We start from the raw sequence: 22482 nt of genomic DNA, 5'->3' as shown, positions 1-22482 counted from the left end.
CCACAGAAATCTTTGCTGCAATTCATAATTGGGGCCAGCTGGCTGCTATCAAATCAGCACTGCAGATTTCCAGCGCTTGGATTTATTTATGGGATTCAAGCAGAGATTGAGCAGACTGCATAGAAGAAGTCAGAATAATGTCATGGAAGTTTAAGGGTTTTGTTCCGCAGCACTCCTATCTTGAAGCATAAGAGACCTTTTGGGATTCATAGGACATTTTTTTGTCATGCAGTTCTAAGTGATAAAGGCTGTATAAATGCCTATAAACCTGAACAGCTTGGCCTAAGAGACCTGGCTGGGTTAGAGGAAGGTGTCAAGCAATGAAGAACCCCAACATGCTTCCTAAGGCCGAGCAGTGAGCCAAAGGCAATGACCTACCATGGAAAGACAAAAAAATGAAATTCCTTTTCCTAGCTGTAAAAGAAGAGGAAGGGAGCAAAAGAGGAAGGCCTACCACTACTAAAATCAGTTGGACAACTCAAATTTTAAGCCACTTTCAGGCTACAGCCTTCAGATCATGTCCATGGCATACAGTGGCATTCAGAGAACCCAAGGCAGTGCCAGTCCAGGTAGTATATCCGTATGATGGATGCAGAGCCAAAGAGGGAGATCAGCTTGAGTCCTGTTGGCATGAGAGCCATGGTGGTGCAGTGATACAGACATATGACACTGACATGAGTGTTACTGGCCAGTGACTCGCACCAAGCTGGTTCCCACCTTTGCATTGTATCCTGCCATACACCCACTCCTTGGAGTAACGTGGAGCCAGCCAGTGTTTCAGTGCCTGTGGCCTAGACGTGACCTCACTGCTGCTCACGAGCTAGAGTAAGGAGTGTGTGACATCTCACTCCATTCCCTGGAGCCTCCTGAGGTGACAGGTTTGAGGTTTATTGCCTCTCTAGGTTTGTAAGACTGCCCAGCGTGGTTATCATCATCTGGTTTGAGTTCCTTTATACTCTTGGTCCTCACCCTTCTGCTGACATCCCCACATCCAGCCAGGTGCTCTGGTTTTAGCCAGAGCTTGGGGAACAGTTGAACTGGAAATGTTTTTTCTTGGAATGTAGTTGCAGATCTCTCCTTGCAGACTCATGTTTGCAAAGTGACCAGAGACTCTCTAAGCTGCCATTTCATTTTACTCTCTCACTCTCACCACTTCCCACCCCATCCCAAAGTCAGCACTTGGACATGAGCAGCCCATGGTGGTCTCTCCATGTGTAGCTTCCCACAGTGTCATCTAGAGGGGACTGCAAAAGATTGAAGCAACATTTTCAGTACTTTCATGCTAACTGAAGCAGGGATAGAAAAAAAACCATAATGAAACAGTAAAGAAGGAAGCTTTGATTCTGTATCACTCAGCAGTTTTGACTTTTTGTTGCCCTTTTTTTTAGCTTCTCTCTGCTGCTAAATTTTTCCAGCTTGAAGCTTTACAACGACACTGTGAGATCATTTGCGCAAAAAGCATTAATACAGAAAACTGCGTGGATATTTATAATCATGCCAAGGTAAAAATAACTGCATATGCTTGCATGTTATCTGCCATTATACTTGTAGGTCAATTTTATGATAAGTAGTTATAGTTTGTTGTTTATTTAAGATTTGTTATGTGAGTGGCTAATAGGTACCTCATATAGTGACAGTCCTAAGTCATGTAATGTAAGACCCCCTGTGGCAACTGCCCACCCCCTTCTCCAAGTGCTTCAAACTCAATTTGAGTGTACCACCATGGGGGCAGGCTTATCCCCTATCATAGCAACCCAAACTGCTGAGTTATTCCAAAGGAATCACCTAACTGAATAAGACACTTCTCTTGCACCTTCCAAGCTGCATTTTCCCTTTACAATTTTGCTGCCTGAAGTCCACTGGGGTGATACACTGAAAGATGGTGACAGTTTGTCAATATACAGAAATGCCAGGTTGTCAGAGCACAACATCTCTGAGCCGTGCAAGGATGGTAATTAGAATTTTATGTCTTGGAGAGGAGAGATTTGCAGCTTCTTATTGGAATCAGATTATTTACTTAGCTTGTGAGGGGGGCCTAAGTCATTAGGCATTAAGCATGGCATTTTTTGACCTAGAAAACCTTTTTTTGCTCATTGATGAAGGTGGTTGCCACATTGATGAGTTTCATTATTTTTCTTCTCCTCTTGTGTGCTTAGTAGTTAGATTGCCACTTGGAAATGATACACAAATAGTTGCAATGAAATATTTTTTAAGCATTGCTTAGGTGAATTTTTTCAGTAACTTACGTGGTCTATACAAAAGATAAAATGATGCAGCGTGACATGGAGGTTTGATTGAACAGAGTAATCTTGCAGATTGCTCCAAACCCCTGCAGATCTGACCTCTATTCCCATAATCAGTTATTTCCTACAGAGAGTAGTAATGTTTGGTCTTGATGTACAGATAATGTGCAATCAGTGTTTGAAATAGCATGAAGTTCCACCTATAAAATGAATAAGAAATGAGGTATATCTGCAGGTCTATTTATTGTAATAGGAAATAAAATCAGCAGTGCAGGAATCTTTTGAAAAATATCTGATTTATCTTCTAGTTCATGTGGGAACTTCTCGATTTGTATTATGTTACTAAAAGTAAAATGAATAGTTTTGTTTTTACATCCCGTGTTTTCTTTGTATTGTTAAGTGTGGCTGTTCTTGACATACTGATTGAAGAACGTTCTTACACCGAGCTTTAGACCTGTCTGAGGAACTTGTACACTGCCACTGCTGGGACTGAACAAACCCAGTGGCTAAATTCAGCTTCTCGTTTGCCTGCAAGGGCCCCAGCCTCCTAATATTCTGTGCCTGCATCTCCCAGTGGATTCATTGGAAATGGTGTACTCGAGAGGCTTTTACAGCCAAGGTCATATTTGCATTGGTGTGGGTATTGCAATACAGAGACAGCCAAGCTACCTGTGAATGAAGGCTTGACTTCTGGAATTAGTTAAGCCACATCACACTAAAGCTCTGCATGCACTAATTTACCCCGTTTCCAGTAAATTACCAAGGCTAAGTTTCTCACTGCTACAGCTAGAAGGTTTCCAGGACCTGAACTAGTGCATTTAAAGCTACTTCATGTACCTTTCTATGACGCTGTCTGCAGAGCAGAGAAGGCGCTCCTGTCCTTTTATTCCCAGTCTGTGTGATGCGCAGGTGATTGATCTGAGCACACATTGTTCTGCCCAGAGTGCTTCCGTCACACAGTAGCTTCATTTGTTTATTATGTTAATACAAGATAATGGTATATGGTAGAAGAGGCCAGATGGTCCTGATGAGCTAGGGGAGCTCACAGGCAGCATCAGCACAGCTTGCCAGCCAGCCGTCTGCCCTTTCATGTTACTTTCTCAAGTGTGGAAGAAGCTTGTGTTAGACCACAGCAAGGATGGGAGAAATAAGGAGAGCAGGCACTGAAGCCAGGAACCTCCATGTCATCCAGGAGTACGTTCTGAGTAGCTTGTTCCTGCTCTAGGTACCATTTCTAGTCCATGCTACTTTGCAAGCTCAGCTGCACCTGCAGCAATTTAGGTGATGCTGAAACCTGCTTTTGGGGATGTGCAAGCAGGTTGGCCCGGAGACACAGGGATCACAGTCTTTGCCATCATGATTGAGAGTAAGATGGTTTGGTGGAAGCATAGCATGAAGTGAGCACAGATTTGGAAAGCTTTCTCTAATGGAGGCTTGGAGGGTTGTAGAGCAGTGTTCAGCAAGATGGTGAATTGTGTAAAAGGAGCTGTAGAAACAAGAGGTTGAGACTCTGTGTTAAAGAGATGAAATACTGGTAGGAAGGTGAGACAATGTGGATTTGGTAAGGTTTACAGTTTTAAAGCTGAATTGAGAGTCTTCATCTGTACCATCCCTATAGGTTTTCCATTCTTAAAATTGCAATGTGTGCAAAGGCAGTCCTGTGAGTAGTGTCGCTTTAAGGGTTTCGTTTTTCAAAGCCTTTGTCACTGTTCTTTACTTCCAGAAAGAAATTAAGTAACTGAGCAAATGGGATTTGTAATGGTGATTGATTATTTACTACCAGATACCAGTTGCGTTTTGCATGAATGCCTCCTGACTCCCAACAAAATCATTTGGAGTTTCAAATACATGCCTAAAGCACTCAGCACTTGTGGAGATTGCAGTCTGGGCCTTAGAGCAGATCTGAAGAAGAAAAGTGAAATACATGATTTCTTCAATGTCATGAATGAATATATAGAAATAATGAATAGGGATGAATGGTGTTTCAGAGAAGAGTACAGATTCACACATGGGCTTTCACACCCTTGTGCAAAATAGCGCACTCATAATTTGATGAAAACTTGCATGATTTGAAGTCAAGTTAAAATCATTCATTTTACTTGGGAAGACAGACCTAATCCTAATGTGTTTTGGGTTTTGCTATTTATTTATTTAGTAATTTCCATTCCTACTTCCAAGCATGATCTTAAAGTGATAGTGGTGGGCAATAGTCATGGAATTATTCCAGCCTGGACACAAACCTCTGCAGTGCCCCAGCAGTTCTGACCATTCAGGCTGCATCTCACGGCCAAAGGTTCCTGCTTTACTCAGAGCTTGGACCCAGCAGGATCTTGCCTGAGCAGGACTGGGTACTGCTCTCACACCTGCATGGCTTATAATGACAACTAGAGTGGGATATCATGGTTATACTCCTTTCCTTATGTGAGCACAGGATCTAACCAGTGAGTGATGACCAATATGGGTCACGCATTAAATGATCAGTATGGGTCATTTCAGATTTGCTCACACATTTTTACTCACACAGTTAAGATTTCCTTGCGCATTTCAGTATCCCTGCCTGTTACCCAAACGTGGCTCAGCATGAGGGAATACTGACAGCCCCAAATCACATGCTCTACAAACTTCCATCTCTCCTCCAAAGATTCCTTGAAGCATGAAACTTTGCACAACGGGTCATGTTACCCATCCTTGCTAAGAATGGCATTCATTAATCTTAGCCTGTAGTAAGTTGTCCTAAATCTATATATAGTTATAGGATATAACTTCTAGCAGGAAATCATGGGTCCAGTGAACTCTATAGTAAAACTTCCACTAATTTCCAAGGGAGCAAAGCTTCAGCCGTGCGGTTTATTTCCTGAAATGCTATGTTCTTATAACGTGGAATTGTGATCAGAATCATCAGTTTAAAATACTGACTGACTGTTTCCCCTCTATGTATATATCTGTAGCTGTTACTGTGCCTGTCTGAAAGGCGTAGTTTGTGTAGTTGTTTCTGTGTAGCTGTTACGCACTGTATTTGTTGAGTGGGTTTTATTAGAATGGTTATCTTTCTCTAATTTCACTTCTTGTAGTTTCTCGGAGTCACAGAACTAGCTTCCTATTGTGAAGGCTACTTTCTAAAAAATATGATGGTCCTCATTGAAAATGAAGCTTTCAAACAGCTGTTGTATGACAAGAATGGAGAAGCATCTGGTCAAAATGTACTACAGGACTTACAGAGGACGTTGGCCACAAGGATTCAGTCAATTCATTTGTCTTCTTCAAAGGGCTCCATTGTATAAAGCTGTGGAAGATGGTAACCTGCTAATAAAGACCCTGCAAGTTGAGTCTGCTGTTGCAGTTGCTTAAACCCATTCCAGTTGCTTAAACGACTACAAAAAGATAATTTAAAAATTCTACTTTGCATCCAAATAGTTCTGTATTGGCCAGAAGTCCTGTGCTGGGGCTGTGGCCCAATTTGGATGAGGGAATAGAGAAAACAAAGCTCCTCCACGTTTTCGAGTGAACAGGGTGCAAGAATATTCAGTGAATCATTGTTGTACTCATATTCTGAACACACATACACACACACGTGGTCGTGGACCTCGATGCCAACAAAAGCCAGAACTCACGTCAGTGAACAGCAGAAGCCCCTGCCTAAGCGGTGGTGCCTGGGAACACCTGAATTGACCCATTAATCACTTAAAGCGGATGTGTTCCAGTGTTATACATATAAGAACTATGTCTATCACAGAGTCCATTATCCTCATGCATTGAAGAAATGTAAGAACTGTTACTGCTGTCGAGCAAAGATCAGCTGCGTTAGAGAGTGGATAAAGCTGTTACAACTGAGGAAACATACTGGCAGATTTTTAGGGGTGGGAACTTTTTAAATTGTTCATAAAAAATAATGGGGTGGCCTTGTAGTGTAAAAAATATTTCTTAAGCTTAAAATTTCATTTTTGACAGAGCTGTGTTTGAGAATCTATGTAACATGTTTTGGTTTTATAAATGGTAAAATGTACATTGTGCAAACATACATATGATCAAGTTTTGCTCATATTCTTTCCTAGGATGGTATAATCTTGCCTAACAGGCTATGGTTACACCAAAGAAGTACATTACCCAGACCATCTCTAATACAGTAGTTGGAGGGGGGGGAGGGGGCAGGCGAACTGCATGCTACTCGTGATTTGGGGTTAAAAATAATTACAAACTCAACATGCATTTGCATGGTAACTGTACCTGTGAAATGTTACGTTTGTGCTTCATTTTGCCAAGACAAATGCAATGTTACTTCTTGTCAAACTTTATTTGTGAAATTAGCATATTTTTTTATTTGATGCGATTGGATGTGATATGATACCCCTAGAGACCCTTCTCGAGATGCTGATTTCTGCTTGTTACAGTGAAAGGATAATAACAAATCTTTATTTCAGTCATGTGTCGATATTTTGCTACTGGCCAGAGATTGTGTCCAAGTTAGACTTTTTAAAATTATAATTAAAAATGTACTATAGAATGATTCTCACTGTATCCTGAAAATGTATAGGTTATATACAATGCAGGGTTTGGGTGGGGTGGGATGGGATGGGGGCTGTGTTTTAATGTCAAAGTTTCATTTATTTTGCAGCACATTGTTAGCAAGACAAATTTGCTACATACCTCAACATTCTTGATGCTCTGTCTCTGAAAACCACCGTAAGAAGTGTGCAAAGATACTGCTTTCTCCATGGCAAAGTGACATTAATATATTTATTTTCTAGCTTGCCCAGTTCATAGACTTAAAAAGGTTTATTTTGACAGTGCATGATAACCTCTTGTTCTTTTGTTGAAGTATCTACATGGGGTGCTCTTCCACGTTGATAGCTTTTGGCATGCTTAAGGAACACAGTTTTGGCTTTAGTTATCAACACGGTGGGAAGCTGGTTTATGACTCTGAGGTGTAAATCCTCCTGTGTGCTTGGTTTTTTTAAAGCCTCTACAGTTTCTGCAACAAATTATGAAAATATCGGAACTGCCACTAGTGTCACGGAGACACAGCAGGTCAGTCAATCAGACTGGTTTTTTTCTGCATAGTAGATGTTCACACAAGATGTTGTCTGGAACATTTAGGTAATGGCAACCACTGTGTGAATGTTGTGATCTTAGAGAAGCAAGACCATGGTTGATGCAACAGCAACACTTAGGGGTGCTTCTTGTTGTTTGGTGTGCCTCCTCATCCATGGAAACCCATCCTTCCATGCCAACAAAAACTAGATAGGAGCAGACTTCACCCTGCAGCTTCATGGTTTAAAATAGTGACATTTTTCAGACAATAATCATGATATTAAAACGCTTCCGTTGGGTACATGCATAGTGCCCAACAAAGTCATCAGGAGCTGTATATGCATATATCCATAGGCAAAACAGCATTTTCTGGGAAACATGTCCACCTGTGGATTGGCAGTCTGGTGTCTAATGCTCTAATAATAGCCACAAGTGTTGTGCTTCTATTTCTAGCTTAAATACTAACTGTGTTTTGGTACAGGGAGGTGAAGTCCTGTGCACAGGCTGCCCCTGCAAAGTGATGTTTTTTGAGCATTTGTAGGAATCTGCCTGGGACTCATTAGGAAGGAAATACTGCTAACCGCGCTAGTTGTTCTGAAGAGTTGAGAGTAACTTTGGTAACATTTACTGGTTTTCTTTCAGAGATAAAGGGCTTAATATGTCGTTTGGTGGCTGTACGTGAACTGAGTTCTTACCGTGTTTGGGCATTCAAGGGCAAATGCGAGCCAAAGGCTCTAGCAACGGAGTGCAGCTGCCTCCGAACACACACTGTGCGGGTCTGCCAGCAGAGCTGCATTGGCCCATGCGTTTGTGTGTCCGGCTGCTCTTTCAAGGGCATGTGCATCTGGATGGCTGGGCATGACAGAAAGTGTGGCACCCACTTTTGCTGTGAGATCTGCTTTGCTGGTGTCTAACAAATGGTAGGGGAGAACAAGCTCCAAGAAGCTATTGTTCAAAACTGTTACAGGAAAGGATTGCGAGTTATAGAGGAATAACTTTTACCCTTCAAAATGCTGGTAATCCCAAATTCCGATGTATAGGTGAAAGGAACCTTTAAAAAAACAAACAAAAAAAGAAGACCTGTGACCCCTATCACTTTTGCCAGCAGAAGAACCAGCCCCTGTTTAACCCTGGCATTCATTTCTCCTGGAAGTAGTCAGTATAGTCAGTAGACCTTTGTGGTCCATAGACCCGAGTTTAAAAATAGCAGTTTTAGTCCATCTGTCCTGCTGCGAGGCTGGGTGAGGTCTAGCTGAACCACACCAGGAAATGTGCAGCTTGCAGGCTCGTGAAACATCCAGCGACAGGGGTCCATGATCCTCATTATTGAAAGGTTTTTGTAAGAGACTTTTTGGAATTTCTTTACTGCAGATTGAGCCACTTTTCATTTAAGCACTGATTGACAGGAAGAATGGATAATCTTAGAAGATCTTCTTAGAAGATTATTCTGTGTATAAGATGAACTATCCTACTTTCCTCACTAGTATAAATCTTTCCTAGTTCCTTTGCTAATGTTTTCCAGCTCTCTGATTTTTTCTGCCATCCCCCTTATGAGTCCCCAGTTTCCCCAGATTGCTGTACTCCAGCAGGGGTTTTATACAGTGACAAGCAAAGCAGAGTAACTGTCTCCTGAGGTTTATGTACAGCATATCAGAAAATATATGCTGGAATATATTCTACAAGAACATCCCATGGCTGACTTTGATCTAGTCTGTCTTCTCTTACAATTCCTGGGTGATTCACTGCTGCTTTGCCAGGAGTTCCTATTTCCATTTGTGCATTTCTTTGCTACACCTTCCAAAGCATAACATTTTCAACTTGCTTTTATTAAATTTTAACTGCTTTAATTGGGACAATTTCCCCACTTCATCAAGATCAGTTGCAATTCTGATCTGCCTTCTAGCCTGTTTCATAATCTCCAAGCTTTATTATATGTGGCTTCATGCATGGATTCTTCATTCCATTAATCTGGGGCTGAGTGGGGAGGGCTCTGTTGTCAATTTAATCTAAAAAGCAGTGTGAGGTTCAGTGGGTGCCTGTGAATACCATCCCTATCAGATAAGGCTCTTTCCAGCTGAGCATTTTATTAGCACTTTTTTGAGAAAGGGCATTATCATTTTAGAAAATAAAAAGCCTTCTGCTTCTTTAATCTTTGTATGAGTTGCAATAACTTGCAAACTTTAAGGGAAAACACTGCCTCCAGTCTTCTCCAGCCATTCCAGGTGAAATGAGGAAAAAAAAGTATAAAATCCTTAGAAAAACTTGCTGGTTTTTCCTTTGTTTTATTAAAGCGTAACTTTGCAGCCTGTAATGAGTGAAGGGCTGGTTTGGTTCCTTTCCATTTGTCTTTTAAACTAATCCACTGCTTCAGTATTTGAGGACTTATAGGCATCCTGCCTCAGCTTCACTGCAGATCTTTCCTTCTGCCTCTGTACCAGGTCCTCCCTAAGTTTCCAGAATTTTCTCACATTTCCACTTTGCCTCACATGCTGCCAGGTTCCACACTTCCCAGTTTTTTACTCTAGAGCCCTGCTGGATCCCTTCCCAAGGCCAGAAAGGGTATCTGTGTTCTCCTGAACAGGCAGTCTTCCAATAACGGGCTTGAGAGCTGGGAAGAGAAAAGGATGGGGAATGTAGGAGGGCAAAGGTTTTGGACATCACAGAGGAAAGCTGGCATTCTTTTCAGAACAAATTTCAGCACTGTCTACTTGTTTCTTGGATGTTCCCCTGATCTATTCCTTACACTTGCTGTCCTCTAAACACAGCTGGTGGCCAGATGCTCTCCACTCTGGAAAAGGGCTAGCTTTGTAGTGACTAAGATATTTCCCCCCCCCCAGCTAAAACTTTTGTCTGTTTGGTCTCAGCTTCGGAGTAGATTTGTGCAAATATCTATTAGAGACTGAGGAAACATCTTTAAAGAGGTGTGATGGCTTAGTAGCCAGGCTTCGATTGGCTTGCTGAATCCTCCATGTGCATCTTTTGACACTGAACCTTTTTGTATGGAATACCCACTGGTTTCATACCAACCATTGCGCAAGTCCTGGACGGGCTGCAGTGTGTGGTGTGCTGGAGGCTTTCAGAAATTCTAGCTTTGTTTCAGAGTGATGTGCTGCTCTTTGAAGATTAAAAGAAAAAGGGGAATCCTCAGTTTGCACTGAAATAAACTGTTCTGAGGTAGCATAGTGAGAAAAAAAAGAAAAGGTGTCTCTTCTTCCCCCCCTGTACCTGTCTAAAATCAGATGAGGGATCTGTTACAGCATGCAATGCAACTAAGTCTGTGGACACTCAGGCGTAGAGGCTCCTGTTTAAGAGCATTTTAATGTGCTCAAGAAAAATACAAGTAGTGTTAAGTTTCATACATCCACACACTCAAGGCGAGGCTCAGATCATCCTAGAGAAAAAGCCTTCCTAGTACTCTTGTCTATGGGTTATGCCCTCGGACAAGCTGAGAACCTATAGAACTTGTTGAAGTCAGTTGCAGGTATTCAGTGTCTCTTGGAAGCTTGGCTCTGTTAAAACTATTGCTGAAAGATGGCATCCTGAAGTTTGCATTCACTAAAGCCGCCTCTGAAGTCAGTGTATGCTGGGGTGGTTTTTTTTTGGTGAACGAGAGTTACCCTGAGTCAAATACTTCAGGTTAGTTTGTTTGACAAAGTGTCTTTCATGTGAGGTGCTGCAAGTGCTTTACGGAAATGAAGGGCCTGATGTTGCTTTCATCTTCTGGCCCAGAGATGTTGAAATATATAGGCATTAAAAAAGCTGCTTATGATTTGTGCTAATATTTAATAAAGTAGCTTGCAGAAAGTTAACCTTGAAACAGCATTCAAATAATATCTGAAACCCCATAGATGAAAACAGCACTAATTTTAGATGTGTGCCTGTAAGCATGACATTCATAATTCTTAAATTGCAGCACTTCCAACTGCATTTTCCTACGTTTATAACAAAATTAATGTTTTGTTATTTTTAACTTGTTATTTATTTTGAGGTAAGGTCTGTTATCTTCTGTGATTGAAAACTGAGGCTGTCCACTCTGACCAGATTATCACATTTCAGCAGAATTGCACCTGACCTACCATTTATAACTGGCCTCCAAGGGTAAAAAATAGTGAAGCCGAGCCTTCTGCTGTGAGTCAATGATGCGTGAGTTCAATGAGACTGCTGCCAAAAACATTACAAATGTGGTGTCCACAGCAGAAGGAAATTCTGGAAACTCACAGAAGCTAATGGGCATTTGTCATATGCCTTCAGTGAGCCTAAGACTAAGGAAGCAAGCTCAGTGTGGATAGGAGGAGGGGTATTAAATTTCTTTTTGTTGCCATTAAACTGTCATTCTTTCAGCTTGGCTCAAGGCTTCTTGCATGGAGCAGCCATGGGTGGCATAGCGTGGGTTTATCTTAGGTACATGCAGAGGGTTCAAAATATGGTATCTCTGTGTTCTCAAGCTGGTAGTCTTCGTAGACAATGCTTTTTATGATTTGCTTGCACTGCTTGTTGCTCAAACAGCCAGTATACATGTCAGCAACTTACAAGAGATTGCTTTGGCTGGGTAGGTTGATTCTACAAGTAGCTTGTGCTTTGCAAGCTATGCTGTTTAGATGGCTAAATCTGTCCACCTGGTTGTACATGATGTACCAGAACTGCAATTTTGGTGGCTGCTTTCCTTTGGAGATGCATTTTTCATTCTTCTTTGGGCTTACAATTCTCTTCTTTCATCCTGCAGAGGTGATGACACTGTGTAAACAAGCATGCTTAGATTAGGCGCAGGTTTCTGTCTGTGTCGGACAGCACACTACTGAAGAGTTATCAGTAAGGGAAGAGGATGAACTACAAGAATTTGCATGTCTAACCCCAGATCTTTGCCTTGGATTCTAGAGGTAGCGTGTTCCCCATTTCCTGCTTCTTTTGTTCTCCAGCTTGGAGTTTCCATGAAATGAAAGGGGAGGGCAGAGCAGAAGACAGGGCAGGAGGAGAGGAGGAAGCAGCTCCGTCTCCCATGCCTTTCTCAGCATCCCCAACCAGCCTCACACAGTCCCGTTGCTCAGGTATGGCTATGGACCTCTAGCATTTGGTACCTTTTCTTTGTCCTTATAACTATCTCCACTGCTGCAGCTGCAAGAGCAAATTTGTCTCAACCCCTTTGTGTGTGGTTAACTTTGATCTTTCCACTTTCCATCACCTCTGCTGCTGTGTTTTCATTAAAACTTCCATTACTTGGCTTTGCCCAGCACAGTGAGAGGCAAACTTGTTTCTTATTGCCTTTTTAAAGCAAATATAGACAAGGGGGAAAAAAAATCTCTGAAATATCCAATCAGAAATCATTCATGGTCTAAAATAAGCCACATTAGAAAATGGAGATGCTCAGACACACAAAAAAGAGTCACTTTAGAAAAAGCCATTGTTTTAGGAGGTAATTTTAATTAATTAAGGTCAGAGCCTTAAGACCTCATATGTTCTGGCAGGAACAGATTAACGTGGTTCAAAACATCTGGACTTGTTCAAGCCACAGGTTCAAGAGAGTCCAGCCTTACCCTTTCTCCTTCCCAGCAGTGGATAAATTGACTATCCTATAGCTTACTGCGTGAGCGGCTTTCAAATGAGCCTTTCCCGAGTCTGGTTCTTTCTGTTCTATGTGGCTTTACAATAGCTTACCGCACATCTGCAGGCTGAGATTTCCTCCTGAGCATGGTGAAAAGCGCCCTGAACTGCAGTGCTGGCTGTGCCTCACTGGGGCAGAAGGTAGAAAGGAGCTCAGGAAGACCCCGGAGTCTCATCAGTGTGAAAGCTGCTTCCCCAGCATCAAAGCAATCACTTGATGAAATCCCTCGCTTAACCTGGTCAAGCCTGGGTGGATCACTGACAGATAAATTTGGGACAGTTTGTTCAATAGCTTGGGAACTGTTTTTTACCATGCAGTTACCGAGCCAGTAACTAATTGTGCCATTTGGGGAAACGGTAGAATGTGCAGTCTTCCTTGAGTTGTGAATTTATGTTTATCCATTGAAGTATACAGGGACTAAAGGAAAGTATCAGAGAACTTTTTGGCTTTTTATTCCTGGCTAAATTCCAATGAATACTAGAAAAAGTTGATATATTTAAATCCCACCAGTACAGTATGTTGCTTCCTGTCAGCGTTTCTGTGAGTGTTGTGGCTGCTGTACAGCCATATGCGCTGTACCAATGGGGAAAATAGAGGTGCCTGAGGCTTATGCATACCATAAGTAAGTAAATATCATTCTCTGCAGTGCAGGACATTCCTTCTACTGATCTCTTTGGTTGGATAATGCATCTCTACTGTTTACAACCCCAGGATAAGGTCAGCACTTTTTCCTCACTCCCTCTTCACTCTGCCAACTACCACACAGCAGTGTGATCTGGATCCTGCGTTTTTTTGAATCATAATGTAATGAAGAGCAGCAGAAAAGAAAAAGACAGGAAAGATTACATTCTCCCCCACAGTGACAGGTGGGTTGCTACAGTGTCCTTCAGTCCTGCTCGTCTAAAAGCTGGTTGTAATGCCATTTGTGCATTAGTTTTCCTCAGAGCAAGCTGTTGATTAGGTCAAAGTCTGGAAAGCATCTTAAGTCACTCTCTGATTTTTCATTTTCTGTTGGATTTTTATTGGGAAGACAAGGTTAAGCATATGAGATGCATTGGATTTTCTATCAATAGTTATCTTAGTGTGTTTGTATGTTCAAGAGAGAAATGGACAGTAAATAGATCTACAGGATATGTTATGAGGTGTGAAATGATGTTTGTAATGAGATTTCTTGTTAATGGCAGCCAGCCTTCCTTGATGCTAAGCATTAATGCAATATCCATTAGTGCAGCTGAACCTCCCTCCGCTCCACTTTCCCAAATGGATTTCACTTTGTACCTAGTTTAGCATTTATAAATATTTGATACAGGGTTCAAGAATTAATTTACATGTGAAATGAAGGATATATGAACATTCTAGGAAAAATACAAGTTAAGATTGTACTATAACATCATTCACAAACCAAACATAAAAGCATGGTGAAATTTGCCCCATTAAAATTGCTGGAAGCCTTTTAATTGATTTTTCTAGTCTGTGGATTAGGTCTGTTTTCCATCTCTCTTTCATTTTATGTCACCTTTGAAGTCTTTGCACATCTCACACTTTCCAAGCTAAATGCATATCTATAATTAGAAAGCACAATCTTGATCCTTAAACAAGGAAGAGATCCTTCCTCTGTCATCCGCTTCTGAAGGGCTGGGCTTTTATCTTTATGTTTACCATTGAGAACAACAGCTGAATGGGGAAATCCCAGAACAAGCAATCCTGAAAAGACAGAAGAGCTAGCACTGTCTGTGGGACAACTATTTTCCTTCTCTTCACATTTGCTCCCACTTGCCTCTGAAGTGTCTTTGAAGTTAAAGCTAGACGAGAAAAATGAAAACAAGAAAGGATGTGCTAGAAATAAGATGGTTACTAGAATGGTGCAGAAACATAGAGCTAATCTTGATTTTTTGCAGCTTTTAGGCAGACTCCTAATTTGTGTAATATAAATGGTTATGATTACTTTGCATTTGTTACAACTGTTATGAGTTTGTTGTTTTTTTTCTAGCAGAGTAGTTTTGTTTGCTGCTGTCCATTGCTGGGGTTTTATGGGAAGGTTTCATTTCACTTCTTATTGAGAAACAAATGAAAGATCACACAACCCAACAGTAACCATCACCAAACACAGAGATATTGTCCTCCATCCCACAGATGTAGCTTAAATACTGGTTTGTGGCTTCACAGGCATGTTTGAGGTCATGTACTATTGACAGCATAGGTGAAACATTCTTTTGTTTTGCTTATCCATTTATAATTGTTCAGCTTCTAAAACAGCAAAGAATCAGAGTATGGACAATAGGATGGCAGATGTTTTTCAATAGCGAAAGAGCATAGCTAAGAAAAAAAATGTTTCTGGAACCAAATATTTATCCTTAAATAGACAGATAGACATCTGTAGCTCATTCAAAGATATCAGTCTCTCAAGTATGTCAGACATTTCTGAAAATTGCCTGTTTGGAGCTGTTAGTGTTCCAGAGCAAACCGTTCTACTGAAAACACTAACTTAGGGCATTCTGAAACGAGGCAGAAGGGAATGTGTTAAAAATAGAGGCACTGAGCTATAATTTGAAGCAGCAGGTTTTGTCCGCTGTGTCCACAACTGAAACATTATTTTAAAATGTATGTTTTTATTTAATTTTTTTAATTTTTGTTTTTAAAATGAATGTAATTTTCCCTTGTTTATAATATATTCAGTCAGCCAGATTAGAAAGCTTTACATGTTCTATCACATAATTGGGTCCTTAGCATAAACATTGGGAAAACTCTGAATGCGTCTTCTCTGAGTGTACTTTTAGGTTATCTTAAACTCTGTTCTGTCTGATGCTGATCCTTTTAAAATCTCCTATGAGCTTATGATTCATTTGTTGTTGCTATATGTCATTTTGTTAACATTGTACAGAGGCAGGGCAGAAAGTGGAACCAGTAAGCTGGTTTTTTAATTATTGTATTACTCTGAAAAAGAGAAAACCAAACCAGATCATTATTTCTAGTGTGAAGTACTCCCCTTAGCCTGACAGGACATGTGCAAGCCTCTGCTCGAATGCCTCCTTAGACTCAAGTTACAGAATGGAGAAAAATGGTATTAGAGAAAGATTTTTGAGAAACTTAACTCCAGTGGTGCAGAGCATGCACTTGTTAAAGTCTGTTCTCTCTCTCATGAAGTCAGTGGGACTCTTTAATGGGAGTTACTGCAAGGCTGTACGTTTTTTAATGCGCTAGCAGATATAATTTCCCATTCGGTCATCCCGCAGTTGTGGTTGGTACCCCATAAAGACTGAAGGCCAAATCCTGCTGTCATTGCACACACCAGCCCAACTTCAGCAGGGATCATAAACATGTGCTTATGTTACATGAGTTAGCTGCACAATTTTGAGGGTTTTTTTTTTGCTGAAGAGAAATAGGAGAGGATGGACTTTCCTTCTGCCAGTTGATCACAGCCTTTGCATTTCAAATGACGTTATTAGAAGCATCATATATTTAAATGCTGCAGAATGAGGCCTATGTGGGATGGGAAAGATTTTTATGAATTTAAGTCTGCTTAAGAAAACGTCAACCATTCTAATTTTAGACAAGTTGCATATCATATCCATGTGTTTAGTAGATCACTCTGATGTTTACTGTTTAGTAAATTACATTTGGTCTTTAAGTTTCTTTGAGGGCATTGCCTGCCATCATCTAGTGTAAAATAGTGCCAAGGACTTCCAGACTTACCCTTAGGGCCAAACTGTGCTAGCTTCATATACCATAGTCCCATCAAAAGCAAGGAAAGCTGGACTGGGCACGTGAACTGCAAACCTCCTGATGGCCAGTTTCATGCCTGCCTCAGTTCATAGAGATTGATGACTTCCTGGGAAAAAAAAAAAACACATGGTGCCAAGTCACCCCAGTTAAGAATGTATTGAAGTCAAGGAAATTATATTAGACATGACTGTAGTCTACAAAATCCAGTCCTGTGCACAGACAGAACTCCAAGGGAAAATAACAGGAGTTTCTGTTACAGAGTTTGCAGAACGAAGCCTACGTAATGAACTATAACAAAATGTCAACTTTATGTAAACTCTCATGGTAGGTCTGTATACACGTTTTTAAGAAAACGTCATTGGAACACACCAGAAAATAGTAAACTTGCACCTTGATAGAATAGCTTTATTTGTATATACTCTATGTATATTTTAAACCAGAGGATACGTGTCATTCCTTGTACATATCCGACTAGAATGGTGGCAGTGCTGTGCACTGTTTAGGAGATCCAGATTCTCCAGTCTTGCTTTTGCAAGTGTAAAGGCTGCGGATGACTGCTTGGGATCCACCAAAACAGGATGGATAGATGCTTACAACCCACTGCTTCGAAATGAAGGAGCAGGAATTGGAATGGATTTTGGCTATGGAGAAGATTGCTTGCCTCTGCTCCTGGCTGAAGGACAAGTGCCTCCTTCACTGTCATCTCCAACAGAAGTGATTTATGGTCAAAGAATGTGGAGTACAGTCAGACCCCTATTTGGATCAGTCTGTCATTGGGGTCTGAGCTTATAAGGAACCCACATTTTGGATGTAACATGGGAAGGTCCATGGAAAAGCAGTGTGTATATACACCTACCTATCTGTCTGTCTGTTATCTAATATCCCTGTGTTTCTGTATTGAATGGTTTCAATAACCTGTAAACAAGTGATTGCTCCTGTTGTGTTACTGCTTTGAAATTCTTTGCATGCAATCTGGCACATAATTCTTTAAGAAAAGAAATTATACATATTATATATATATATATTGTAGCTTGCAAAATATTCATGTTGAAGAGCCATGTTTTGTGCAAATTGTACATTTATGTTGTGAGCAATATTGCGATATGAACTTTTATTAGTTGTCGGCATTAAAACATCTTTTTATTGATAGTAAATTTGTCACATTATTTTTGAGCATATGTATGTATCCCAGCTTTCAAACTCAGGCATTAGATCAACTACTGAAGGAGGCTTTTTCTGTGCAGAAGAAATAGCACAGGCTTTCAGTAAATAGGCAGGTATGCAAGTCCCATTCTGTTTAATGCAAGTTGCAAGGCTGATTCTTCAGTCAGTTTGCCAGGTCAATACTTCTCTTTTTGTCAGTGCTGGAATTCGTGTTTGGTATGAGGATGCTGTTGCCCTCATCTATAACAGTACTAAACCCCCAACCTTGCAAAACAAAGTGCTTAACTCCTACTGCCCTCTGTCTCTGCAGGTGCTTAAATATAAATGCAATGAGGACTTAAGAAACTTCCAATTTCCTGCCGGATAGCCAATAGTTATATTTTCAATTGTTCATGCTACATAGTTTTCAATTTAGGGGCTAGATAAAAGTGTAATACTGCTATGGCTTTAGGAAAGCTACAGTGTTTGGAGCTTGACCTTGAAACTTTTACCCAATTTTTGAACATCATTGGTGGCTTTGTTTGCTCAATGTTTACCTCCGAGAAATGTATGCTATTGGTTTAAATGTTTAATATATTGACAGCCTTTTTTTGTATATTTGTTATCATAAAGGTTTGATTTAAATGCTAACAATTGTGGTCTATTTTCAGACTTTAAATAACATATGGTTCTGTATTTGAAGGGCAAAGTTATTAATTAATATAGCAATTTGGTATTTTATTCCTATTTTATACAGCTACTCCCATAGGTTATTATTGGATGGCAATGAATATTGCTGAACAGCAGGTGGAACTCCTTTGAGCGTGTTTATGAGCCATCTCTGTTCAATAAAAATTCCATTGTTTTCTAGCCTAGGAAATGGCTGTTGTGAGTGGTTTTGTTGTTTCTTCTCTTCAGGTGTTTCTCAGTGTACTTCAGACAGCAGCCCAAGAATCATCTTCCACCACGTGCATTTGGGATATTACATCTAGAAGTCCTGGTGCCGTTTTCCCCCATACACTGCTGTCAGTATGGTTGTCGTGCATGTGAAGAAGTGACTTGGAGGCTGTTTCCAAAAACTTTTCTCTAATCCCTGGCAAGAAATGGGCCTGTAAGACCTGGGAATGGAGTTCTGTGGTGCTTAAAATTAAGCATTTGCAAATGCATCATAGCCAGACAGTTTGGATGCACAAAGACCCCAAAGGCTGGGAGCTTGCTTCGTTACACAACATTGCTGCGAATGCATACAAATAAGTTGCAAATGGGTATCTCAAGGAGGGGTCAGAAGTAAATAGAGGGAACTGATCAACTTTGGCATGAGCATAAAAATCAGGCTTTGGAAAATATTTTTTTATTTTAGCATATTCTTTACTTTTTAGATTTTTTAATTAATTTTATGATATTTTCTGTATTGTATGTTTTAGTAGATTTGGAGTCGAGTCCTTTCTTCATAATGTACCAGATTATTAAGAAACAGGTTGGTCCAGGAGGCAAAAGGTGGTAATATCCTTTCAAGTATGGCCTGGATGTGAGTCGTGGGAGTGAGACACTGCCCAGACCAGACTGGGTGACTGGCCAGAGCAGGGTCATGGCTCTGCCAGATGCCTTTGGGCTTTGCAAGCTCACCTGTCCGGAAGCAAAGTTTGAAAAGCAGATCATAGGGAACTCTACAGGTCTCAACACTTTGTAAGAGACACAGGCCCCCTTGCTTGCCTCCTTGCCATATGGGAAAAAAAAAAGATTCACAGGTAGCAAACTGCTATGATCTGTCTCATTTCCCAACCAGTGGTACCAGAATAATTTAAAAGCATTACTTCAGGGCATCAGAGTTAACTCTTCACTGAGAAAAACAGAGAAGTTCAGATACAATTGTTAACATCATTCCTCTGGGCTTCCTGAAGTCATTTATGCTTTTGCTACACTCAGTTCACATTTTTTGAGGTTTTTTTCTGGACAATCTTAACATGTACAGACTGAGGGCTATGGCATACATTTACTGAGCTAATTAAGGTTTAGGACAGTCTTACCTACTGCTGTGTTTTCTCATCTACAAGGCAGAAATGGGCAGCAATGTCTAAACCACCACTGCTACATACTGGGGCTCACCAAGAGGAGCATAAGATGTTGGCCTCAGGCAAAAGCACTGTCAGAAGTGCTTAATGTAGGTCTACTGATGGCATCAGTAGCAGAGGCATCTGTGTAACATAAAAAAGAACATTGTATGTCTCCTTTTGACTACTTTAAAAGTAGCAGTAACATTTGAACCACTCATAAATGGTATTTTTAAAAAAAAAAATCTGGATAGTGGCTCATACAGGCATATTTCTAGATCTGTAGCAGTATCAGCTAATTTTCTTTCCATGTCAGCAAAGCCTTATATTTTAGTAAACATTTCTTCAGCAACTTTCATTTTGTCTAATGACTGTTTCAAGGAAACTGTTGTTCTGGACTAGGCATGTGGGCTGGTGATCTCTAATCTTTGCTATGAAGAGGTAAGACTACAAGGTCAGTGATGTGTGAGAACCTGTGAACATACCCTTGCAGGCTGGAAGGCTGTCATATCCAGCACAACCCTACTGCCTGGCTACCTTCCTACAGTGTGTCAGCTCCTCTGCTCTACAAGCCCAGAGGCTTGTGTAAAAGTTGGAATTTCCTCCTGGAATAATGAATCTTTGAAGCAACAAGTACTTTAGACATGGAGGAAATAAAGAAGTGCCAGCATTGCGACATATGCCAGGGGGTTCTCAAGTGTTCTGGTGTGTCCATCTGCCCCTAGGTGCATGATTTAGCCCTGCCACATGTGCATGTGCTACTTCTGCTGGTGCTCACCCAAGTGTGTGCTGACACTGTGGACCTCTGGTTGGCAAAACCTGGAGCTGGAGTTTAGTGATGCCTAAGAAACACACACAGACCCCACTTCCCACCTGCTATGAGATCAAGCGTTATGGGGCAAACTCACTTAACCTGGCTGAGTCCCAGCACATGGAACACTGCCAGTTGTTTGGGGTATTTTTTCCCCATATCCATATGTTGACTGATTTTCCTTTACTAGTAAATCCTTAGCATCTTGTATTGTTCTATGCTTCTTTTCAACTTCCTTCATTTTGTCTGTGTAAGTTGGCCATAAACAGCTTGGTGGGTCCTTGTCTGTGTCCTGCCTTCATGTGCATCTTTATTCTTCCTCTCCCACATGCCTCTTTTCCTCTCAACTCTCTACTCTTGGATTTCTACCAATGTATTTAAAGTTATTTTTCTGTATTGGCTGTATGTAGTGAACATGACCATTTGCCATATCCAGCCATCCTTTCTCCATCATGCTGGGGGGGCACTGATGATATTTCTTTTTCATCCCTTGTTTTGTTTCCAGCACTATCTGACAGCAGTCATTGCAGTGATGGCGGGATTTTCATTCCCAAGCAGCACACATTTTGTGGAAGCAGATGCTCCATAAGCTTGCCTCTTTTTTCACTGTGTCCCAATAAGGATTTAATGCCTTTAATATGTTTCTGGTTCACACGGATATCACACTTATCACTAAACATAGTTAAAAGATAAGTGATAGACCTAATTTATTCCATAGAGTTAAGCAAAGAGCACCAAAAGCAATACATAGAATCTGAGAGAACAAGCCTTAGCGCAAGGGTGTTTTTACTTCTAAAGTGAGGAGGTTGGTGCTCTCCCAAAGAACTCCTTAAGGAGATCATGGATGAAAGAATACCAAAGCAGCCTTGTTTCAATTACGTGAAAACTTAACTTTATGCCTAGCTACCAGTCTGAGTTCTTCCCCTTAGGCTATGCTGCGGTGTGCAAGCAGGGTATATAGTCTCCCTTGACAAGATACTGCCCTACTGAGATCTGATCTTTCTTTGGTTTCCTCCCACTATTCATGCTCTCTGTTTCACAGAAACACACAGGGAATGCAAACAGAGAATCAAAAGGTAACCTTGAAGACTTCTATGGCTGCCCTTTGTGTTTCAAAGGCACTCTTAAGTACATTCTTTCTTTCCTAAGTTAGAGGATTTCTTGATGTTGTGACTTTACTTTTAGCTATTCTGCATCTCTGGGACTGCAACACTAATATTTGGCAACGCATTTGAGAAAACAGAATTTTTTTTTTGACTTAGGTGCCAAACTAATGTATTAATCCTTTTCCCCTCTTCTCATCTGAAGAGGTCAGCTGAACCGCAGAATAACTTCTCTCAAAATAGATAAAATTCCCTTTGTTTTCTTGCTTACAGCCTGTATGATTTGCAGTATGAACTTTTACATGGCCTTGTAGTACCTTCCAGCTGCCATATTAGAAATGTTTACAATATCTCTTGACAGTTTCAGGATTCAAGGTATATCAAGGTCCCTGCAAAGCCTTGGACATTGGAAATAGTTATGGGAGAGCCTTCTGGTACCAGCTGCTTCAACACCACCTCTTCATCAGCCATCTCTTCTCTTCCATCTATTCTTAGTATCGAGGAATTTTGTAGCTCTCCATGCACCTTGACACATTCCCTAAAAAAGAAGCTAGACTTTCTGTTTTGAGGAGCCATTAACTTTTCCCACTGACCTTGCTTCTGTTGACCTGGTAAATCCACATCAGAACAAAAGTTTGCTCTGCTTAGCTAGGAAACTTAATCCAGCTGAACCTGTCTGAATATTTATGATCTTGAACAAAAGACAGGCATCAATGCCTGCTAATGAGAACTATCCAGCACTTGCTTCTTCAGGTGAAAAGCAGTAGCTTGGGATAGGTCA

General features: G+C 40.9%; 1 protein-coding gene across 3 annotated transcripts in view; it reads left to right on the top strand.

Moving 5' to 3' along the window:
* The window catches only part of ABTB3 (ankyrin repeat and BTB domain containing 3), a 175603-nt gene extending 168892 nt beyond the window's left edge, over nt 1–6711 (top strand). For all 3 annotated transcript variants that reach the window (XM_054056458.1, XM_054056459.1, XM_054056457.1), the window contains 2 exons: nt 1389–1502; nt 5315–6711. In XM_054056458.1, coding sequence (XP_053912433.1) covers nt 1389–1502; nt 5315–5524 — 324 coding nt within the window. In that variant the 3' untranslated portion in view covers nt 5525–6711. The remainder of the gene's footprint in view (nt 1–1388; nt 1503–5314) is intronic.
* Nucleotides 6712–22482: the final 15771 nt, after the last annotated feature.

This window comes from Cuculus canorus, chromosome 1, assembly GCF_017976375.1.
Source record: "Cuculus canorus isolate bCucCan1 chromosome 1, bCucCan1.pri, whole genome shotgun sequence".
Classification (NCBI taxonomy): Eukaryota; Metazoa; Chordata; class Aves; order Cuculiformes; family Cuculidae; genus Cuculus; species Cuculus canorus.
Note: the sequence above shows the minus strand (reverse complement) of the source record. Positions and strands in the feature narration are given on the sequence as shown.